The 20,871-nt window shown below is 44.3% G+C and overlaps 1 protein-coding gene across 1 annotated transcript in view; it reads left to right on the top strand.

The window, feature by feature from the left end:
* The window catches only part of LOC308305679 (formin), a 121,927-nt gene extending 101,056 nt beyond the window's left edge, over window positions 1–20,871 (top strand). Inside the window, exons 16-19 of the mRNA XM_080750517.1 lie at window positions 5,123–5,174; window positions 13,955–14,104; window positions 18,925–19,006; window positions 20,674–20,871. Coding sequence (XP_080606643.1) covers window positions 5,123–5,174; window positions 13,955–14,104; window positions 18,925–19,006; window positions 20,674–20,718 — 329 coding nt within the window. The 3' untranslated portion in view covers window positions 20,719–20,871. The remainder of the gene's footprint in view (window positions 1–5,122; window positions 5,175–13,954; window positions 14,105–18,924; window positions 19,007–20,673) is intronic.

Raw genomic sequence — 20,871 nt, 5'->3', positions numbered from 1 at the left:
TCCCAGTTGTATCTGTCTCCTAGCAACCTAGCACTTCATACGAAGAGCGCCCTCTAGTGTGATCACTGAAAACCTTGTCAAGGGCAGTGAACCATTGGATTTCAGATGATGAGTTGTTAGGTTATCAGTGGCAGTAAATGTGTTAAAAAGAATAGTAGATGTACAGTACATGAAGGGACATGCTGTGAGCTTGTACATCTGCTATTTTTGAATAGCTAACGCAAATATCTTCTCACATTTTCAACCTGTTGTCATACAACTGGTCCTCACAAATACTCTATTATAATATATAATTTTTGTTCACTCACTCCGTGTCTCAGAGGAAGGCTGTGGACGGCTCAGAAAGCCGCCTACTACCAGTGACATTGGTAGGCAGGTTTGGTCATTTCAAACAAGATGTATTATTTTTTTATTTCATGATTTATTAACGTGAGAACAATGGCTTCTATCATAGAATGCACATTTTCGTTCTATTTGCTAACTGTCCACAGCCCTCCTCTGAGACACAAGGGCTCCATTTCCACCAGGGTTGAACCGGTTCAGTTATTTTTCCCGGCTTAATATTGAACCAGTTCAGAGTGTTTCCACCAAAAATTCCAATGAAAATTGGTTCAGAAACCGCTAAAAATTGGTTCGGAACTGGAACAAAAAAAATGGCCACCGGTTCCGTGAAAGCACCAAGGTTCAAAGAATCTAGAACGGAACCAGTTCTATAACAAAAGTTATTTTGGTGGAAAAGCGTCCAGACAGAGTGAGTGGACAAAAATGGTACCACGGCAATTTGTGAGTGAGGAGGACCAATTATGCAAGGGATAATGGTCAGTGTGCTGGTCGTTGTTGAGAATTCATCCCTGAAGGGAAGGAAATGATGATCAAATGGAATCCATTTTTGGTTACTGCATCGTTGCCAATGTTTTCAAAAACATTCTTGAGAGTAGGGCATTAACAAGTCGACTCAGTCAACAAGTCGACTCAGTCGACTTCATAACACAAGTCGACTCCCACCAGAGAAAGTCGAAAGTCGAAGTTAAAAAAATTATAATAATACTTTCTATTGTAAAAATAGCAGATCTACATGCTCACAACGCCTCGCATCTGCTATTTTCACAATTTCTGCCTCTTTATATTTTACAATTTGGACAATGTTTAATTTGCCATTTTAGAGGTATTAAAAAGTCCTTGAATTGACACTTTAGAAATGTGCAGATACCCTCTATACACTTAAACTATGTTGGTTTGTTTACAGTTGAGTGAGAAAACAATGTTTCACATTAAGTTAATCATCTGGGGACCCCCCCCCCCCCCCCCCCCCCAAAAAAAATAATAATTGCGGGTCGTGTGTGATGTGATGACTTCATCAAACGATAAAGTTGACTTCAACTCTGAGTCGAGTCGACTTGCAAAAATCACAAGTCGTTAATGGCCCTACTTGAGAGCAACGTTTAGTTGTGTGTTTGTTTACTTGGCTGTCATGTTGTACGCAGCATAAACTTCACACAGTGCAGCAGTTGCTCTGAGCCGTTGATCAGACAGAGGTCTGCTATTGAGCTCATCAGTCATCATCCAGAAATAACACAGCTGATTCCAGCAATCAGAATCATGCATTCAACCAAGCTGTGTAATACATTGCTGCTATGACATTTCCTCATGGTGCATCTATAACGGTTTTCTTATCTTATTATCTTATTGGTTTCTAACTGGTTTCATTGAGGCACTTATCACATCAATGTTAGCCCTGGTACCACACCACTCCACACCACACTGTCTACTTGCCACTGCATCCACTACATGGACCTTGACTTAGTGGTGTCAAGGTGGTCCGAAAATGGGTGCCTATTTTTGCACCACTTCAGGGTAGGTCTGAGCTAGGCCAAACGGGGCCAAAGCAGAGACGTGTAAAGCTTCTGAATACTGATTGGTCACAGTTGTGGCTGTCAACACAACAACTTGTTGAGACAGATTTTAGTTTGCGAGTCACGGCTGCTTTGCCTGTATTTTTTGTACGTATCTGTGAGGGTGTGTTTAGTTGCTCGTGTTAGATCAGTGGTTCTCAAACTTGGGGTCGAGGCCCCAAATGTGGTCCCCAAATTATTTTGTGGGGTCCCCAGATGATTAGCTTAATGTCATTTTTTTTCACTCAACGGTAAACAAACCAACACAGGATATAAGTGTATACAGGGTATCTGCACATTTATAAATTGACAATTTAAGGACTTTCAAGACCGTTTTAATACCAAACTGTCAAATATTAAGTAAGCAAGAGGCGAACATTGTGAAAATAGCCGATCTACATGCCCACAATATTAATCTGTGGAACCGAGTCACATTAAATGTAATGCCTACAATTCCAAGTGCTCGTCAGGGTGGGGGTCCCCAGTTCAAATATGTTTATTTTGGGGGTCACAGCCTAAAAAAGTTTGAGAACCCTTGTTTTAGATGCTTCTAACTGTGCTGTAATGAGAGATGCAGGGACAATAGAGAGACAGAAGATGAAGACTCGTACGCTCGGCTTCACCGGACGCATCACAGAGACTACGCGTCCCCTCTATCTCTCTCTCTCTCTCCGTCTATCTCTATCTCTCTCTCTCTCTCTCTCTCTCTGTCCGTCGCCTTGCTTTGTGATCCGCCCGCTAGGTAAAGCGGCGGTTTGGAAAAGTGTGTCAAGAGTTTTTAAAGCCCTAATTTATTGTTCCTCTCAGCGTGCGTGTCTCATAACTTTCTAGTTAGCCACTACTGGTTTCATGTTTAACACGGGAGAGCTAGTGTGAAGAGAAACTTCACACACATCTTCACGCGCGCACGCACACACACACACACACACACACACACACACACACACACACACACACACACACACACACGCACACGCACACGCACACGCACACACTCTCGCTCTCTTGCTCTCTCGCCCTTCATGTCTCTCAGCACCAGTGCCACCTCTGCAAAGAGTCACACCAGAGGGGTACCTCAGGCGCCAGCCTGACCCCCACTGAGACTAACGCCATTGGTCACGCCCCCCTCCCCCCCCCCCCCCCTCCCTCCCCCTCCTCCTATCCCAGCCATAGCCACCCCCTTCATTAAGTTTACCTCGGCCCCCTCTTTACCCATATACAGGAAAAAAGCCAGAGAGAGAGAGAGGGGAGGTTGGTCGGTTGTCGGAGACTTTAAGCTCACCCTCTCTCCCAGAAGACCCCCAAACCTGCCTTTGAACAATTTTTTGGAGACTTCCCCCTCTTAAATCTTCAAGTGGGAAAGGTCCCCCCCATCATTGTAAAAAGGATGAATCTGGAAAAATGCAATAAATCTGAGATCAGAGGCACTCTCTGGCCCTAGATAAATTCTTGCACCTCAGCCCGGCCCGGCGCACACATCTGCCTTGCATTTAGGCCGTTCAGGCCGGGAGTCCACGTCCGCGCCTCGTTAGATTTGAACCGCTTTGACCGTTATTTTATGCTTTAACTGTTGAAAAATAGCAGATATACAAGCTCACAGCGCGGCACCGAGTGCCGCGCTGCGAGCTTGTAGATCTGCTATTTTTGAGAAATCGTGAAAATCTTTGCAAGTCTTTGAATATTTTGTCCCGATTCTATAAATGTCTTCTAAATCCTTCTTCTAAATCAGAATCTCAAACTTTTTCACGTCAAGGACCCCCACAATTACATGTATTTGGGTAACATGTCATTAGGTTGAACACCCTTTGGATCGACCACCAAAACCTAACCTTAACCCTAACCTCACTAAAACCATGCCTAAACCTAACCCTAAACCTAACCTCAGTAACCGTGACGCGAGTGATTATCTAACCTGCCGACGCTCGCGGGTGATTATCTAACCTGCCGACGCTGTTCGACCCAACGGGAGTTTGACCTATGGGGCAGTCCTCTGTATTTGGCCGCAGACCCCCATTTCAATGTTGTTCCAGGGACTCCCTGAAGCAGAGATTTGAGTTGCAGAAATTTGCTTTGAAAAATGTATATTCAAAGATTTGGAAATATGTTCAAGATTTTTTTTAAATTGCAGATATACAAGCTCGCAGCGTGGCACTGTGAGCTTGTATTTCGGCTATTTTTCAATAGTTCAATCATCTAGGACCAAATGGGTTAGACACTTTTACATGGCAGGAGTCCACTGGAGCCTCCGAGTTCCCAAGCCTGGCTATTCAGCTCCCTGCGCCCCTTGCATCGGCTCCCCTCATGCACACGCACACACACCAGAACACAGAGCACTGCACCCACCCCACCCACCCACCCCACCCACCCCAACCCCAACCCCAGGCATCACAACCTCACACTCCCCTGTGTCAACACACTCGCACAGAAACATGTCAGACTTTACAATGCGCTTAACGGACACATCCATAACGTGCTCGCCCTGCACCATAGACATCTCAACCGCTTCCTCTGGGCCAGCCCCCCCCCCCCCCTCCCTCCCTCTCAATCTGTGCTCCACCCAGAAGGTGATGCCAGCTAGTGTCCTGGTGTCCCAAATGGTTTTAAAGCAGGGGTCTTAAACAGGGGGTCCGGGACCCATAGGGGGTCCTCAGAGTTACTTCAGGGGGTCCTCCAAATCATTGTGTGATAGAAAGAAAAAAATAAAATCTCCTTTTTAGCCAGATTCTTAACCAGATTCTGAGAACTTTAGCCGAAAATAGCAGATCTACAAGCTCACAACGCCTCGCAGGAGCTTGTAGATCAGCTACTTTCGGCAAAGAGGTTTGGTGTAGAGGGGAGAAGTATTTACGGTTCAAGTGGTTAAATATCTCAAAACACAAATTGACATGAATCCATAATACACTGATGATTGTGCTGTCATACAATGAAACTATATGGAATCTATGAACAGGTTGTGGGGGTCCCTGCTTCATCTCTCTTTCAACTAAGGGGTCCTTGGCCTGAAAACGTTGAAGACCCCTGTTTTAAAGGACAATTCGTTTTTTTACAACAAGGGTTCATATTTTAGATTGTAATTAGAGAAGAGAAAAGATGAGTGTTAAAAAGTTTTCATTTTACTGCTTTCTATTGTTTTAGCGATTTTAGTATTTTGATTTCAGTGGTTGCATCTGTTTCCTTAATTGATCATAATACCTTTATTCTTCTTTTTTTTACCCCCTCCTTTCATGCAGCTCAAAATGAACACACGGCAGAGGACGAGCGTGTCAAGGTGGCGCAGAAAAGGTAGGAATGCAACCAGCATGCATTACTGACAGCCAGCCAAAACGTTCAATTTACAAATTGAAGCCTCATAATGTTTGGACAGAGAATCTTGATGTCTTCTGCAGTCTCTCGTCTTTTTGGAGGCGTTATCTCGGTAATGCCTCTCGTGACGGGCTCCCCGAACAACGCTATGGGAATCGCGCCAAGTGTTATTGATGGGCGAACATCGCGCAGCCGTCATCGCGTTATTTAGCATGCTTCACATAGATAACATAGCTGGCATCTGATAGCGGTAATGCTAGCCATTTGTATAGCTGCCTGTAGTCATTAGCGCCAGGCTGATAAGGGCTGTGGTCGGACAGGGGATCCAGCAGCGAGGCCTCCCAGGATTCTGCGTGAGATTGCATCCCGGCTTAGAGTGACTGGACAGGAATACAGAGCTGCAGAGGGAGGGCTTGGCCCAAAGCAACACATACACATCTACAAAATGTAACTTTATCCCATAGCGAAAATGTGGCGAACACGTGACGAACGGTGCTCATTGCACGTGCACGCACACACACACACACACACACACACAACTCGCAACACGCTGCGTGTTGACGCTGAGCACACCGTGCTTCCTCCGCTATCACTCTTATCTGCCATGTTTTCTCACGAAAACTCCCAGGAGCCACTGCGTGAGGCGTCTGATTTATAGGCGCAAGACACACTGGCGGCCCGCTTTGACTCGCGTTAGAACCGAATCATATCTGGAACATTTCATATTGGCGGGGGGATGGGTGGGGGTGGGGGTGATGCTGGAAAGGACAAACAAAGCAAATAGATTATTTTTTTCCCCCCTTGTTTAGATAGGGAGTGGAATTGTTTGCTTTAAATCGTAACCCTCCCACTTCCGAGATAAATCACCAAAAGCACATAAAGGAGAGAACGCGGAAGATGCCGGACGCTTGGAAATGGAAACTATAAACAATTAGGAGGTTGATTGCTTTGGACGATACTTTCACTCGGCTAATGTTTTCAAATGGTCCTGTTTCATGTTGCTCTCTGCAGAACCAGTGAAACGGATCTCTCTCTCTCTCTCTCTCTCTCTCTCTCTCTCTCTCTCTCTCTCGTTTTCATCCTCTTCTCTCTCTCTTTTTCTCTTTCTCTCTCTCTCGTTCTCTGTGGTTTTCCTCCTCCCCTCCCTCTCTCTCTCTCTCTCTCTCTCGTTTTCCCTCCTCTTCTCTCTCTCCTCTGCTTTGTCCTGTTGGTCTAATGATAGCTCAATCTATTGTGCTGAGGGATGCTTTTCAGTGTGTGTGCGTGTGTGCGTGCGTGCATGCGTGCGTGAGAGTGCCATTCTTGTAGTAAAGGTGTTGAACTTGGAAGGGGGGCGTTATTGATCAAAAGGGTCCCGCGGCTGACAGCGCCTTTGACTTTAATGAAGTTTTCCTTTTAATTTTGTCTTAAGGAGTGACGGCTGACTGACTGGAGCTAATATAGGAGAGCTGGGGTGCAGGGGCGTCACAAGGGGGGGGGGGAGTGGGACTGAGTTACCAGGGCCCAAGGTGGAGGGGCCTTAATTATTTTATGCTTTAGCTATTGAAAAATAGCAGATCTACAAGCTTGTGAGATTGTAGATCTGCTATTTTTGAAATGCCGTGAAAATGTGTGCAAATCTTTGAATATATGTATTATTTAAGCGAACATTTGTGACTCAAATTTTGCTTCTGGGGGCTCCCTGGAACTAAATATTTTGAGATGGGAGTCCGTGGCCAAATACATATCATTTTGGGGGTCCTTCACAGGAAAAGGTTTGAGCATCACAGACGTAGAAACATAGGTTTTTCAAAAAACCTTAGAAGGATTTGAAATATTCACAAAAAAGACAGTGAAAGACTTTCACAAATGTTCACGATTTTTCCAAAATAGTAGATCTACAAAGCTCGCATTTTCAACAGTTAAAGCACAAGCCCGCAGTGAATCCTTGTACCCAGGGCCCAGAATGTGGTGCGACACCCCTGCTGGGGTGGGGGGGTCTAGGGGTCTCTCCGTCTCTCTCGGGTTCCCACAGAGTCACCTCGTAAAAGTGACACGCCGGTGATGAATATGGGCGACGGTGGGCTCACTTGGCTCTGGGTGGGCTCTCACATCTGTGCTGGATGAGGTGTATCTACACGCACACGCACACGCATGCACGCACACACACACACACACACACACACACACACACACACACACACACACACGTGCGCACACGTGCGCACACGAGCAGCAGTGGCAACTCTGTTACGGCCGGGTGTTAATAAAGGCAATAGACACCACATCCCTACTGTTACCTAATACGTCTCGCCCTCAGCCCTGGGAGGAGTTAGTAGCTTTCTCCTGTTTTTGATCCCCATGACCCTGAAGGCAACCCCGCTGTCCATGAATGAATCTGGAGCTCTCCAAGCCGCCAGGATGCAGGAATCTCTCTCAGCTTTAATTGGCGAAGCGTTTTAATTGGCTAAGAGGCGTGTTCAAGAGAAGAGCATTGTTTTCCTGCGAGCTATTTGTTTAAAAAAAAGGACAAGAAATTGGAAGTGATGACACAATAAGGGGTATTCTTTCCTGATTGGTTGAACTTAGCAACACACCTGAAATTCTACTTTTAATTTTAGGTATTAAAAAATACATCTGATATATTTTGTTGCGAGACGTTGTGGGCATGTACGGTAGATCTATTTTCACAATTTCTGCCTCTAATATTTGACAATTTGTTCAATGTTTAATTTGTCATTTTAGCGGTATTAAAAATTGTACTTTAGAAATGTGCTGACACCCTCTATACACTTAAACTTTATGCTGGTCGGTTTACTGTTGAGTGAGAAAACAATGTTGCACTTTAAGTTAATCATCTGGGGGACCCCACAAAATCATTTGGGGACCCCCCCTGGGGGTCCCGACCCACAGGTTGAGAACCACCGGTTTGGGAAACGGCGGCCTGCAGTCAGTCAGTCGTACCCAGCGTGAGCGACAAGTCCTCTTCCCCAACATGCAGTCCTAATTTGTCTGCTTCATGTTTGGGTTCCATTATGGTTTTCCTGGTTCTGTCCACAGTTCCAGCCCATTAAGTCTCCTACTCCCCCCATCACGCTCAATTTCATATGGCTGCTGCTGCCTTCTACATGCAATATGCACTGTAGACTGCTTCCCAGTGGTGGAAAAAGCACTCACATACATTTAGTTTTTTACTTAAGTAGAAGTATCAATACAGCAATATAGAAATGATTTTTCCTCATTGTAGGGTTGTTGGCAGGTCAGAAACCCATCGTCTTGTGACATCATCGATTGGGAATCCAAGCTAATAGAAAATGCAGACTTTCTACTCCTGAAAAGTTGTAATGTTAAAGTGGAAAGTTGTAATGTTAAAGTGGAAGCCATTGTTCTCGCGATAATAAAAATCGAAATTTTTTTTTCAAAAATAATTGAGTAATTTTTTTTTGCGGAAAATGATGATGTCACAAGACGATGGATTTCTGAACTTCCCACAGCTCTCCTAAGAGACTTGCTATTTTATTATGAACATTAGTGAGGACCTATTATATGAAGATGGGTTGGAAAGTGGCAAAGTCCTCCTTTAAGAAAAGTACTTAGTTACTTTACGCCACTGCTTCTTCCTTTCACTTCAGTTTTTCCCCTCCTTTTTATTTCTTCTCCCTTTTTTGTTTATGCTGGTTTGGTATTGCTTTATCCAGCCAAGATTAGGAAGGCAAGGAGAAGGAATCCGATTTTTAGGGGGCTTTCAACATGCAATTTACCACTCTAATCTTTTTTTTTACTAGGGGGAACATAGGAATGTTGATTTTGCTGTCCAAATATTTCTCTGATATTCATGGTTACTCATGGTTTTGTAATGGACCTTTTTTTTTATATAGCTGTCAGTGAGGAATGCCTGACGTGGGTACTTTTATAAACCCTTGCACGGCAATACCACCATGGACTGTGTGTGTGTGTGTGTGTGTGTGTGCGCGTGTGTGTGTGTGTGTGTGTGTGTGTGTGTGTGTGTGTGTGCGTGTGTGTGTGTGTGTGTGTGTGTGTGTGTGTGTGTGTGTGTGTGTGTGTGTGTGTGTGTGTGTGTGTGTGTGTGTGTGTGTGTGTGTGTGTGTGTGTGCGCGTGTACATTTGCGCGAAAATATAGTTACAATACAATTTATTTGTATGCATATTATCATTAGAGAATTCATAGAATTCATAGATATGTAATCGTGCAACTTCGTGCAATGAATTCAAACATCTTATTTTGCCGGCTGTTGCTCCTTTCCCCTCATCTCCTCACATTGCAAAGGATTAATAACCAGAATATTATACAACCCATCTCATCATCCATCATCAGGTTCACATATATACTGTACAGTATAGGAACAATATATTAATTAATTACACACTATTTGACAATAAATATGGCACTGATCATTTAGAATAGATTATAACATTTGTATAGATTATTAAAAAAATCGGAAAGCAAAAGTAGTTAACATGGCATCATAATCATGTTAACCACTTTATCCATGTTGGCTATTGAAAAATACCAGATCTACAAGCTCTCAGTGCGAGCCTCTACAATCTTTGAATCTTTGACATTTTGAATAATTTCTTATTCTTTTTACACAGTTCTTCTATTCTGGGGATCCGATGGCGTTAAACATTTTCAGATGGGGGGGGGGGGGGGGGGTCTGTGGTCAAATCCATATAATTTTGGTTGTCCTTGACATGAAAAGGTTTGAGAACCAGCGCTATAGACCCAGAGGCAGGTTTGATTTGCGCCTCCTCTGACATGATGCCCTGCATGGGGTCATCAATAACGGAGCCAGTGGAACGGAGAAGCCACTTCATTGTACTGGACCACGCTTTCAATCTGCTGGAGACCCCTCCTTCCCCTGATTTCTTTTGTAGAGCAACAAGATGATCTACAACTCCCCATTGGTCCTACCATGCACCACTGGGGAGGCAGGAGCCTCTCTCTCTCTTTCTGTGTGTGTGTGTGTGTGTGTGTGTTTGTCTCTCTCAGGCACGTGCACACATAGACATCAAAGGGGGCTTGAGCCCCTGCCCTTTTATCAGTCTGTAAAAAGCGCCCTCTCCAGACCATGAATGCTGTTTTTACTATGGTGAAAGAAATGCAAATGCCCCCTCTTTCCATGCCATACCTGAAGGCAGCGTTCAAGAGAATTGCCTTGTCCAAACTCTCCTGAACTTGAATGCAGCATCTTATGTTGAAAGAATTGCCCTCCTTGTGTAGAAATCAATGCCGTTACGCCACATCTCCAGTATTGACTAGATTATACATAGTTCAGTGTGGTATCAAGCACCGAAAATAGCCGACCTCCAAGCTCCTCCAAGGTCTGCTATTTCCGATATTTTCACCAAAAGGCCCTTTTTAGAAGTTTCAGCCCCTGTCTCTCTGACATTCTCTGCACGTCCCTGGTCTCTCTCTCGTCTCTCCCCTCTCTTCTCTCTCTGGCAGCTAGCTGTCTGCGCAGCACATTGTCCCGTTCCGCCCGGCAACCCAACGTGTCTTAGATTAGCGTCGCCAAACAGCCACCTAGCATCTGGAGGTCAGCGTGCGTCTCCCCGTCGGCGTCCGCTCAGTTCAGTGGGACGCGCCGCGCGTCTCCTCCTCCTCCTCCTGCTGCTGCTGCTGCTGAATCACGGGCCGCTCTTCATCAGCCCCTCTGACAGGCGAGGCCAGGAAATGTCTTTAATGTTTGGGTTAGGGAGAGACCCCGGAGCAACGTTTTTTCATGCCTTTAGAGAAAAGAAGCGCCCCGTGAGAGTCTCGCTTTAAGGGTTTCAGATTTGGTTACAATTGAATTAGGCTGAGGATCTCATTGACTGGCAAGAAGCTTGCAGGGCCGATCCCGTGAAGGGTGATGTAGGGAAAAAAAAGTATTTTTGGGGGGTGAACTACTCCTTTAAGCAGTGTTGCATTGGTCGCGTCACGCGCGCACACGCCGTCCCGAATCGTTTTCAGCAGGAACACACGCACGGACATGCAACGATGTGAAACAACCATTAAGTTCACACTTCAGCAACGTTTACATTAAGGCTGGGTGATTTTCGAAAACCTTCGATATTCGATAACGTTGTTGAATACCTTGATATCGATATTACCCACGATATTGGTCAAAACAATTGCATTATATATTTTTAATGTTTTTTCTGCTTTAGGTCCACTGTCTGCCTAACCCAGATAATGAATAGCATATCCATGCATGCACATTGCACAGTACACATAGAATAAAGAAATTAAATTACCTATTTCCATTTTCCAACAATGGTTTTATTGAAATAACCACACCTGGTTACAGATGGACTGCTTTTTTGCATGTGCTACGTGCATGCATAGTGTGTCTGTTAATTAATTTGAAACATACACCAATACCTCATTTCAAGCCACCTTCGTCGATATGTATACCTTGCATGTTGATACCTCGATATAGATACATTTTTGATATATTGCCCAGCCTTAGTTTACATACACTAGTAACACTACAGTGTCATAGCAGGGTGATTTAACACAGGGACGAACCAATAGACCTTAATACAAGTTTTGACCAAAAACGTAAACTGGGAGATAAATCCAAGATACATAAATTTTTCTGAAATTCATTACATTGGTGTGGATGTCAAGAAGGATTTCCGGATGACATCATCTCCCGATGGATCATGGGAGTTTGAGTCTTTGCATCACCGTCAAAGGAATGAAAGTTTGCACCACTGCCGGGGACGTACAGTATATAAAGTGAAGGGTTAGGTTTACGAAAGACCAGGATCATATCGTGTAACAGCGTCAAGGATCCATAATCTGCATTTAGTAACCTTTTGCTGGGTGTGTGTGTGTGTGTGTGTGTGTGTGTGTGTGTGTGTGTGTGTGTGTGTGTGTGTGTGTGTGTGTGTGTGTGTGTGTGTGTGTGTGTGTGTGTGTGTGTGTGTGTGTGTGTGTGTGTGTGTGTGTGTGTGTGTGTGTGTGTGTGTGTGTGCGTGCGTGCGTGCGTGCGTGCGTTGTCATTCTTACAGTTAATGCAAAAAAGCAAGAACAAAGTGGAGCGCTTAGGGTCACAGTGCAATACATAAAACCAGTAAATTAAAACAAAGCAATAAAAATGGATCACAATAAACAGCGAGAGCAGCAAACATAAAATGAAGTGATCATAAGTGTCTTATAAGTCTTAAACCATCAGGTGGAGTGGTTATCGGGGTTAATCCTGATCTTAATACTTTGATACTTTGTATGGCAATAAATACGGTCTGTGAAGTGTTGTATGTGGATGATTCCAGGGTCTGGTAGTGTGCTTCTGTCTGTCTCTCTCTGTCATTCTCTGTAGGCCGTTGAGCTCAATGTGATAAAGGGGGTTTCTGCTACTGGCTGTCCCTGTGACCGCGACCGCGGTTTTCCCGGTGAACCTAAGCGCAACGGTGGGGGCCGATGGGCAAGGAGGGCCGCGAGCTTATGAGAAACAACTAAAATAAGACCTTAAAACCTGGCGAAAACAGTTGCGTGCATTAGCGCAAGATGACGATAAAGGAAATCATTAAATTAACTTCTGAAAAGCCTAGTAAGCCTTAAAACCTGCCGAAAACAGTTGCGTGCATTAGCGCAAGATTAGATGAGGATAAAGGAAATCATTAAATGGAAAACATTAAATTAACTTCTGAAAATGCTTCTAATCTAAGCCTACACTAAACCTACTATAAAACTAGTAGAATCGCGATCTTGCCACACGTGACTAATTGTGGTTGTAAACAATAACACAGACAATATGAATCCTTATTAGTCTAGTAGTGGGAAGAAGGGGTTATCAATCATCATGGCCCCAAATAACTTTTAAATATCTTACAATTGGCGACGAGTCTCTTACGAAATTGTCAAGAGTTCCTCTCAATACATAAAGCTATATAACCTCTCCATCATCGGCAATAGTCCGTGGTGTGTGTTCCCCACACTCCCGCGCCCCCACCGTTGCGCTTAGGTTCACCGGGAAAACCGCGGACCTGGGGGGTCTCATTCTACCTCTGTCTGTCTGTCCTGGTCTCTCTCTCTCTCCCAAAAGAGAGACACCAGGGTCAATGTGTTTAAGTGAAAATCATTGATTGAAAAGAAAAGAGGCCACGATGCAAACAATGTATTTAGATAACCAACGTTTGGACTGCAGCAGTCTTCCTCAGGGTACTTGCATCGTGGCTGAAGAGCTGTGCGGCCTCTTTTCTTTTCAACCATCATTATCTGCGTGGTCAGCACCTCACCAAACCTAGGTGTGCGCTCCTCCTTTTGTACTTTCTCTGTGACAAGGGTCTTCAACAGGGGGTCCTCAGAGTTACTATAGGGGGTCCTCCAAATCTTTGTGTGATAGAAACTTTTTCTTTAATCACTTGAACCCTAGCATCCATATTCTGGAAACTTTAGCCAAAAATAGCAGATCTACAGCGCGAGGCGTTGTGAGCTTGTAGATCGGCTATTTTCGGCGAAGAGGTTTGGAGTAGAAGAGAAAAATAGCAGACCAAGTACAGAGTGAAAGGTCAAGTTTATTAATTATTGACGGTTCAAGTGGTTAAATACGGTACCTGAAAACACAAATTGACATGAATCCAAAATACACTGATGATTGTGCTGTCAAACGATGAAACTATATGGAATCTCTGAAAAGGTTGTGGGGGGTCCCTGCTTCATCTCTCGCTCAACTAAGGGGTCCTTGGCCTGAAAACGTTCAAGACCCCTGCTCTATGAAGTGAAAACCAGTCATGCTGGTAACACGGTAACGTGAACCTTCTCCCGGCAGGTTCCTGGACATGGTGAGCTACTTTGGGCTCAAGCCAAAGTCTGGGGAGAAGGAAGTGGCCCCCGGTTACGTCTTCATGCTCTGGTACGAGTTCTGCAACGACTTCAAGAACATGTGGAAACGGGAGAACAAGAACATCTCCAAGGAGAGGTGAGCCGGGCTCAGCAGGGGTCATGAGAACCTGAGTAGTATCCCTGGTGTTTTAGGCCATAGCTACACAGAGCTGGATTTTTCATATATCCCGGTTTTTCAGATATCCACATAGACAAATATCTAGGTCCTCGACTCCTCACGACAAAGATATCTAGGTCTAAAATAATCTGATTCCCCACACCTCCACTAGGGGGACAAGCACACACACAGTAAAGTCTTCAGAGATATCCGGGTTCCATGTCTACACGGATCCAGTGAATCGGATATTTTTTCAATGCCTTCACTTATTTATCCGGTTTAAAAAATATCCAGTTTCACAGCCGAAATGTCCAGCTTTGTGTGGCTGCAAGCCCCAACAGCAAAAAAAAATGTCTAGCTTCAGAAATATCCAGCTTCGTGTAGCCGGCACCTTAGGCTGTCCTCGACTACAAAGACATTTGTAGTCAACTAAAATTCACCAGAGATGTGCATCGCAAACCCTTTGATTCATTGGCCATGAGGGGACTGCTCTATAAATACCCGTTGGAACGCAAAAGGTTAATTTAGAAATAAAACAAGAAAAACATAGACTAAGATGCCACTTTGGGTTGTTTTTTAGTTGTTGTTTTTTATGGGGGAGTTCGGAGCCACTGTTGACAGCTGTACTCCAACTCTAACAGACAGACACTCACCACGCGATTCAGCCACAGGGCTGTTTGTCTGGCCTCGTCTTTACACACAACGCTAACAACTCAAACAAACACGCAAAGGCCAAATCGACACTAAATTCCGTGTGAGAGACATGATGGAGCTGCTCGGTAAGTCACCCCAGAAAGGGAAGGCAAAACGGGCAGGGCCAAGACATGGCTCCCATGTCTGAGAGCCTGGGCCTGGATTTATGACGCTCCCCCCTACGACCTGAGGCGACATATCGGGGGGCATCCCACCGAGCGACAGCGGGCCCTCCTGGCAGCCGGCTGGCTTAAAACCCATTTAGAACGGGTACATATTTTGTGTATCATTATTTTATGCTTTAACTATTGAAAATAGCAGATATACAAGCTCACAGCGCGGCACCGAGTGCCGCGATGCGAGCTTGTAGATCTGCTATTTTTTTTTTAAATCATGAAAATTAGAATTTTGACCCGATTCTATGAGTGTCTTTTGAATCCTTCTAAGGTTTTTTGAAAAACGTATGTTTCTATGTCAGCAATCTGGCCAGCCATCGTCAAAGAAAAGGTCCTTTTCACTCAACTGGAGCTCAGTTAGTCTGTTCTTGAGAGACTACTATGTCAGTGGTTCTCAAATCTTTTCATGTGAAGGACCCCCAAACTGATATGTATTTGGCCACGGACCCGCATCTCAAAATATCTAGTTCCAGGGACCACCCAGAAGCAAAATTCGAGTTACAAACGTTCGCTTTGAAAATACATATATTGAAAGATTTGCACACATTTTCACGACTTTTTCAAAAAATTGCAGAACTACAAGCTCGCAGTGCGGCACTCGGTGCCGCGCTGTGAGCTTGTATATCTGCTATTTTTCATTGGTTAAAGCAGTCAATAGGTCTAGGCCTAAATGGGTTAACTAGCAGGGGGACAGGGGGGACAGGGGGGGCCCTGGGGGGACAGGGGGCCCCGGGGGCCCTGAAAAACACTGTGTGTCATAGGAGTACTGTTAAAACAGCATCACCATGCAGTGCTGCACGTGGAGAAGAACACTTGAGCAGCGGTGGAACAAGTACTCACATTTTTCACTAAGTAAAAGTATCAATATTGCAATATAGAAATACTCCGTTACAAGTAAGAAGTCCGGAATTCAAAATGTACTTGAGTAAAAGTAAGAAAGTGTTGTCATCAACATGTACTTTAAAAGTACAAAATGTTTGAAAATAGCCACGGTATAAAATAGGGCTAAAGTGGTTCATGTACGTTTTATAATATTGTAATTTACAGTATATCTGCAAAGTAACTAGTAAGTAAAGTTTTCAAAATAATGTAGTGGAGTAAAAGTACAATATTTGGATCCGAGATGTAGTGGAGTAGAAGTAAAGGTATTGGGGATTGGAAATACTAAAGTTAAGTACAAATACCTCAAACTTTTACTTAAGTATAGTACTTAAGTAAATGTACTTAGTTACTTTACACCACTGGACTTGAGCCTAATTCTTATTTTTTCTGTTTCTATCTAAACCACATGAACCTATTCTGGGGGAGATCTGCATAAATAAATGTCGCAATGCAACGCGGTGTGAGCTTGTAGATTCGCGGAAAATAGAATTTGTGTAGGGGGACGAAGTGACTCAAGTCAAAGACGTGTATAGGGCTTAATTAGTTAAAATAGCTGATGTTCAACACATACTGTATCTGTTAGAAGTCAGACATTATTAGCTTGAGGTGAACTAAGTGGGACAGAGGCAATGAAACGAACTGTCACTAACTTGACTTGTCTTGCGTAGCCAGATTGTTGACTCCGGTGAAACAATCTGAACGGTGAGTATCCGGTTAAAGCGGAAGTGAAGCCTCCTCCCCAAATTCCGTTTTGTTTTTAACATTGCTCACATTTATCATTATATAAATAAAAATCATCTAAGCACATTTAGCTTGCTGCTTAGCAGAAATTACATTTTAAAATATATTTTCATGAACGGAAATGACAGCTTCCATTACTCGCCGTTCAGGAGCTGTAGTTCCAGACTCTATATAGCATTCGGAGATTGTGCAATAGTTGTCTGGCTATGCGAGACAACTAACTGACCACACTTTGGTGTTGTAACCTGAGCGTATCATTCATGCTTCTTTTTTTTGGGTGCCTGTTATCAAATTCTTATGAGAGCTGACGTGTAAGCCTGTCACAATTATTACATAATCGTCTAATCGCGATTCTTTGACATAATCGCAATTATTTTGTCATAATCGTCATAATCGTTTCCATGTTGAAATCTGTTCATATATTTTCATACCATTTTCAAAAATAGTGGAAATAGCACAGCGCGTTGCATGAGCGTGTAGGTCGGCTATTTCCACTATCAATGTTCTTTTTGAAGTATAAAGTTGTCAAATATGTCATTAATTTCTTTGTATATTTAGGTTATGTGTCATATCTGCCATGTGCAACTTCAAAGCCTAAAAGCCAAACAAATGCAATTGTCAATAACAAAAACACAATTATTTGAGTGAAAATTAATCGTCATGGAAAATGTCATAATCGTGACAGCCCTTACTGACGTGGGCAGGTATAGTTTTGCGGTCCATACCGTCGTATATACCACCGTCACAGGCCTCTCTATCCCTCTCTCTACAGAGAACTTTAAGGATTCCACAGAGCCGCCATGAATCCGTGTGCTCGCTCTTAATTGTTTACTGGGTAATCATGTCCCACATTACCCACAGCTGATTGTGCTTATGTACAATTAACTTTATTTTAAATACTGTTTGCACACCCATAAAAGCCCAGTGTTTTTAAAAGCTGCCTCATTATCTCATCGACCCACTGTCACTCCGGCCCCGCCGCACACTGGTGGGCCTTTCACTGGCCACAAACACTGAGGGTCAGTGCCTTGGTGCAGGGGCGTCACACAAGGGGTAGGAAAAGTGGGACTGAGTTACCAGGGGCCCAAGGTGGAGGAGGGGCCCTAGTAACTTTAGCTGTTGAAAAATAGCAGATATACAAGCTCACAGCGCGGCACCGAGTGCCGCGCTGCGAGCTTGTATATCTGCTATTTTTGAGAAGTCGTGAAAATTGTGTGCAAATCTTTGGATATGTATTTTTTTAAGCGAACATTTGTAACTCAAATTTTGCTTCCGGGGGGGGGGGGGGGGGGGGGGTCCCTGGAACTAAATATTTTGAGATGGGGGTCCGTGGCCAAATTCATATCATTGTAGGGGTCCTTCAAATGAAAAAAATAATTTGAGCATCACTGACATGGAAACATGGGTTTCTTGCACACATTTTCACAATTTTTCAAAAATAGCAGATATACAAGCTCGCAGCATTTAGTGAGCTTGTATATCTGCTATTTTTCAACAGTTAACATTCATGGGGGGCCCGCAGTGAATCCTTGTACCCAGGGCCCAGAGTTTGGTGACGGCCTTGGTGTGTGTGTGTGTGTGTGTGTGTGTGTGTGTGTGTTTGTGTGTGTGTGTGTTGTGTGTGTGTTGTGTGTGTGTTGTGTGTGTGTGTGTTGTGTGTGTGTTGTGTGTGTGTTGTGTGTGTGTTGTGTGTGTGTGCTATGCTTGCCCCAAGGCTCCTACTGCAGAGTTATAGTGCTTTTAGAGTGAGGACAGGCCTGAGGAGAAGGACCTCATTAGCAGGCAGACTCTCCTGTGTCTCTGTATTGTGTCGACAAGTTACTTTTCGATGATCCTTCTCGACTTTGAGTGATAAACAGACTCCTATTCATGACTAGGGGTGGGGCGATAAGCGATATTATCGTTTATCGTGATAAAAAACACTCGCGATAATTGTATTGTGGAGATTTAATTGATCGTGATATCGTCATACACCGGTCTAAATTCACCTTTTATTTGCAGAGCTGCATATCCGGTACCACTTATACCCTCTATAATTGGTAAAGGTACTTATAATATATGTACTTGATACAGTCTTTTTTCCCTCTCTATCAATGTCTTTGCCAAAAAATGGCCCATCTACAACGCAACGCGTTGTGAGCTTGTAGATCTGCTATTTTTTGCCAAATGTTCGGCCTCAGGATAATGGATTTTGATTATCGTGATAATAACGTAAAAATAATAACGTGATTTATTTTGTCACAATAATCGTGATACGACATTTTAATAGATATCGGGCTAAACATTTTTTCTCTCTTCTTCACTTAGGTTGAAGGAAGCTCAGGAGAACATCAAGAAAATCACGGCGGAGAAGCGCGTGGAAACCAAGAAGACCAACGCCAACAGTCTGGTAAGAAAGAAAACAGACTTACCTTGTTAAAGGAGTAGTTCACCCCCAAAATGACTTTTTAAGCAGTGGTCACACCGTCTCCTTAGTGTGACTTTGTGTGTAGGTTACTATGCGTGTGTGTGTGCGACGTGTCTGTATGTAGCCTGAGCATCGGCTGCAATACCGCTGGTGACCAAGTCGCGCTGTTGCGTCGCACACACACACACACACACGCACGCACGCAAGCACACACACGCGTGCACACACGGCCACACACACACACACACGCACCACCGCTCACTTCAAACTTGGGTTTGATTTTTTTCTATTGATTACTCACTCCATGAAGACTTGAGTATTTTTTTGTAGCGAAAGAAAAAACATCATTTTGGGGGTGAACTACTCCTTTAAAGGACTAATTCACCACTTTTCAACCTATCTTCATATAATTGGTCCTCACGATAAAATTGCAAAAAGATTATAATAATATATATATATATATATAATATATATATATATATATATATATATATATATATATATATATATGTTACAGTATGTTCAAGAAACCAGTAAAAGTTGTCAAGGAGCACTCGTTTTGACGTTCACCACACACTAATCATCACCAGATGGCGACGTCAGCCACTGCTCTGCCATTCACCAGAGTGTATATAAGAGAGTTACGTCACGCTTTGAACTCGCCGCAGACCGGAAGTGTTTACTCTTTATTTACTAGCCTAGCCTAGCCTAGCCTAGCCTAGCCTAGCCATTAGCTCCATTGTAGTCACTTGGACAGGGCGTTTAACGTGCGCTTGCCCAGGCCTTACGGCCTGGGCATAAATATAACGATTGCATTCACCACGGCTTCGTAACTCGCGCGGCGCTCCGCCGGCCGCGCGGCCCTGGCCCGCTCTTCGCGGCCACTCGCGCCTGCGGCGCTCGGGGGCGAAGAGCAGGACCAAGGTCCGCTGGCCTTCGCGCCGCTTGGGGCTTCGTGGACCCAGGGGGGCCTCGTAACTCGTTTGGGCTTCGTGGATACAGGGGGGCTTCGGTAGCCGCTCGCAGTGTCGTGGACAATAGAGCGGCGCACCGCCTGGAGTACGTTGTTGTGGCGACCGCTTGCTCCGCCCCGTGCCGCACCACGAGTGCTCCGCGTCTCGAATGTGCTGTTTCTCTAATATACTATGACATATACACACACTGTATATATTCCCAGTCTGTCTCTCTTAGTCTTAGGAGGGCTGTGGGCAGTTCAGAAACCTGTCTACTAGTCACATCATTATTAGACAGATAACAAATATAGTACAGTATACTGTATATATATTTAGGTTTTTATTATTGCGAGAACAATGGCTTCCATTATGGCATGGTAACTTTTCAGGAAAAAGAAAGCCTGCGTTTCTATCAGCTTGGATTCCCCATCGATGATGTCGTCCTTTAAGACAGTGTTTCTCAAAGTGGATTCCAGGGACTCTGTGGGTTCCTTTTAGGGGGTCTAAATGGACCCACACAAGTCTGCAACTCTGACAGTGTACAAATGGAACCCTAACAGGTCCATTTGGTTCCATGTTACACTGTCAGAGTTAAAGGGAAACCTTGAAGTTTAGAAGTTTGAGAAACACTGCTTTAAGAGTTGAAAACGGTGCTCATGGAAGCCTAACCCTGTCTCATGGATTCTCTCCCGACAGAAAGAGAGACTTCGTCAGAAGGAAGCCAGCGTGTCCTCCAGCTGAGCGACAGCGAGGAAGGGGAGGACCGATGGTGGATGGAGAAGAGCCATCCTCTGGCTTCACCCCTCCTACATTCACCACCCGCCTCCCACCCAAATATCATACCTCATATTGTACCTGCACCGCCTTCAGTGCCCCTTATATATAACCACTTGA

Source organism: Nannobrachium achirus, assembly GCF_963921795.1.
Source record: "Nannobrachium achirus genome assembly, chromosome: 20".
Taxonomy (NCBI): domain Eukaryota; kingdom Metazoa; phylum Chordata; class Actinopteri; order Myctophiformes; family Myctophidae; genus Nannobrachium; species Nannobrachium achirus.
This window is presented reverse-complemented; position numbering and strand designations above follow the sequence as displayed.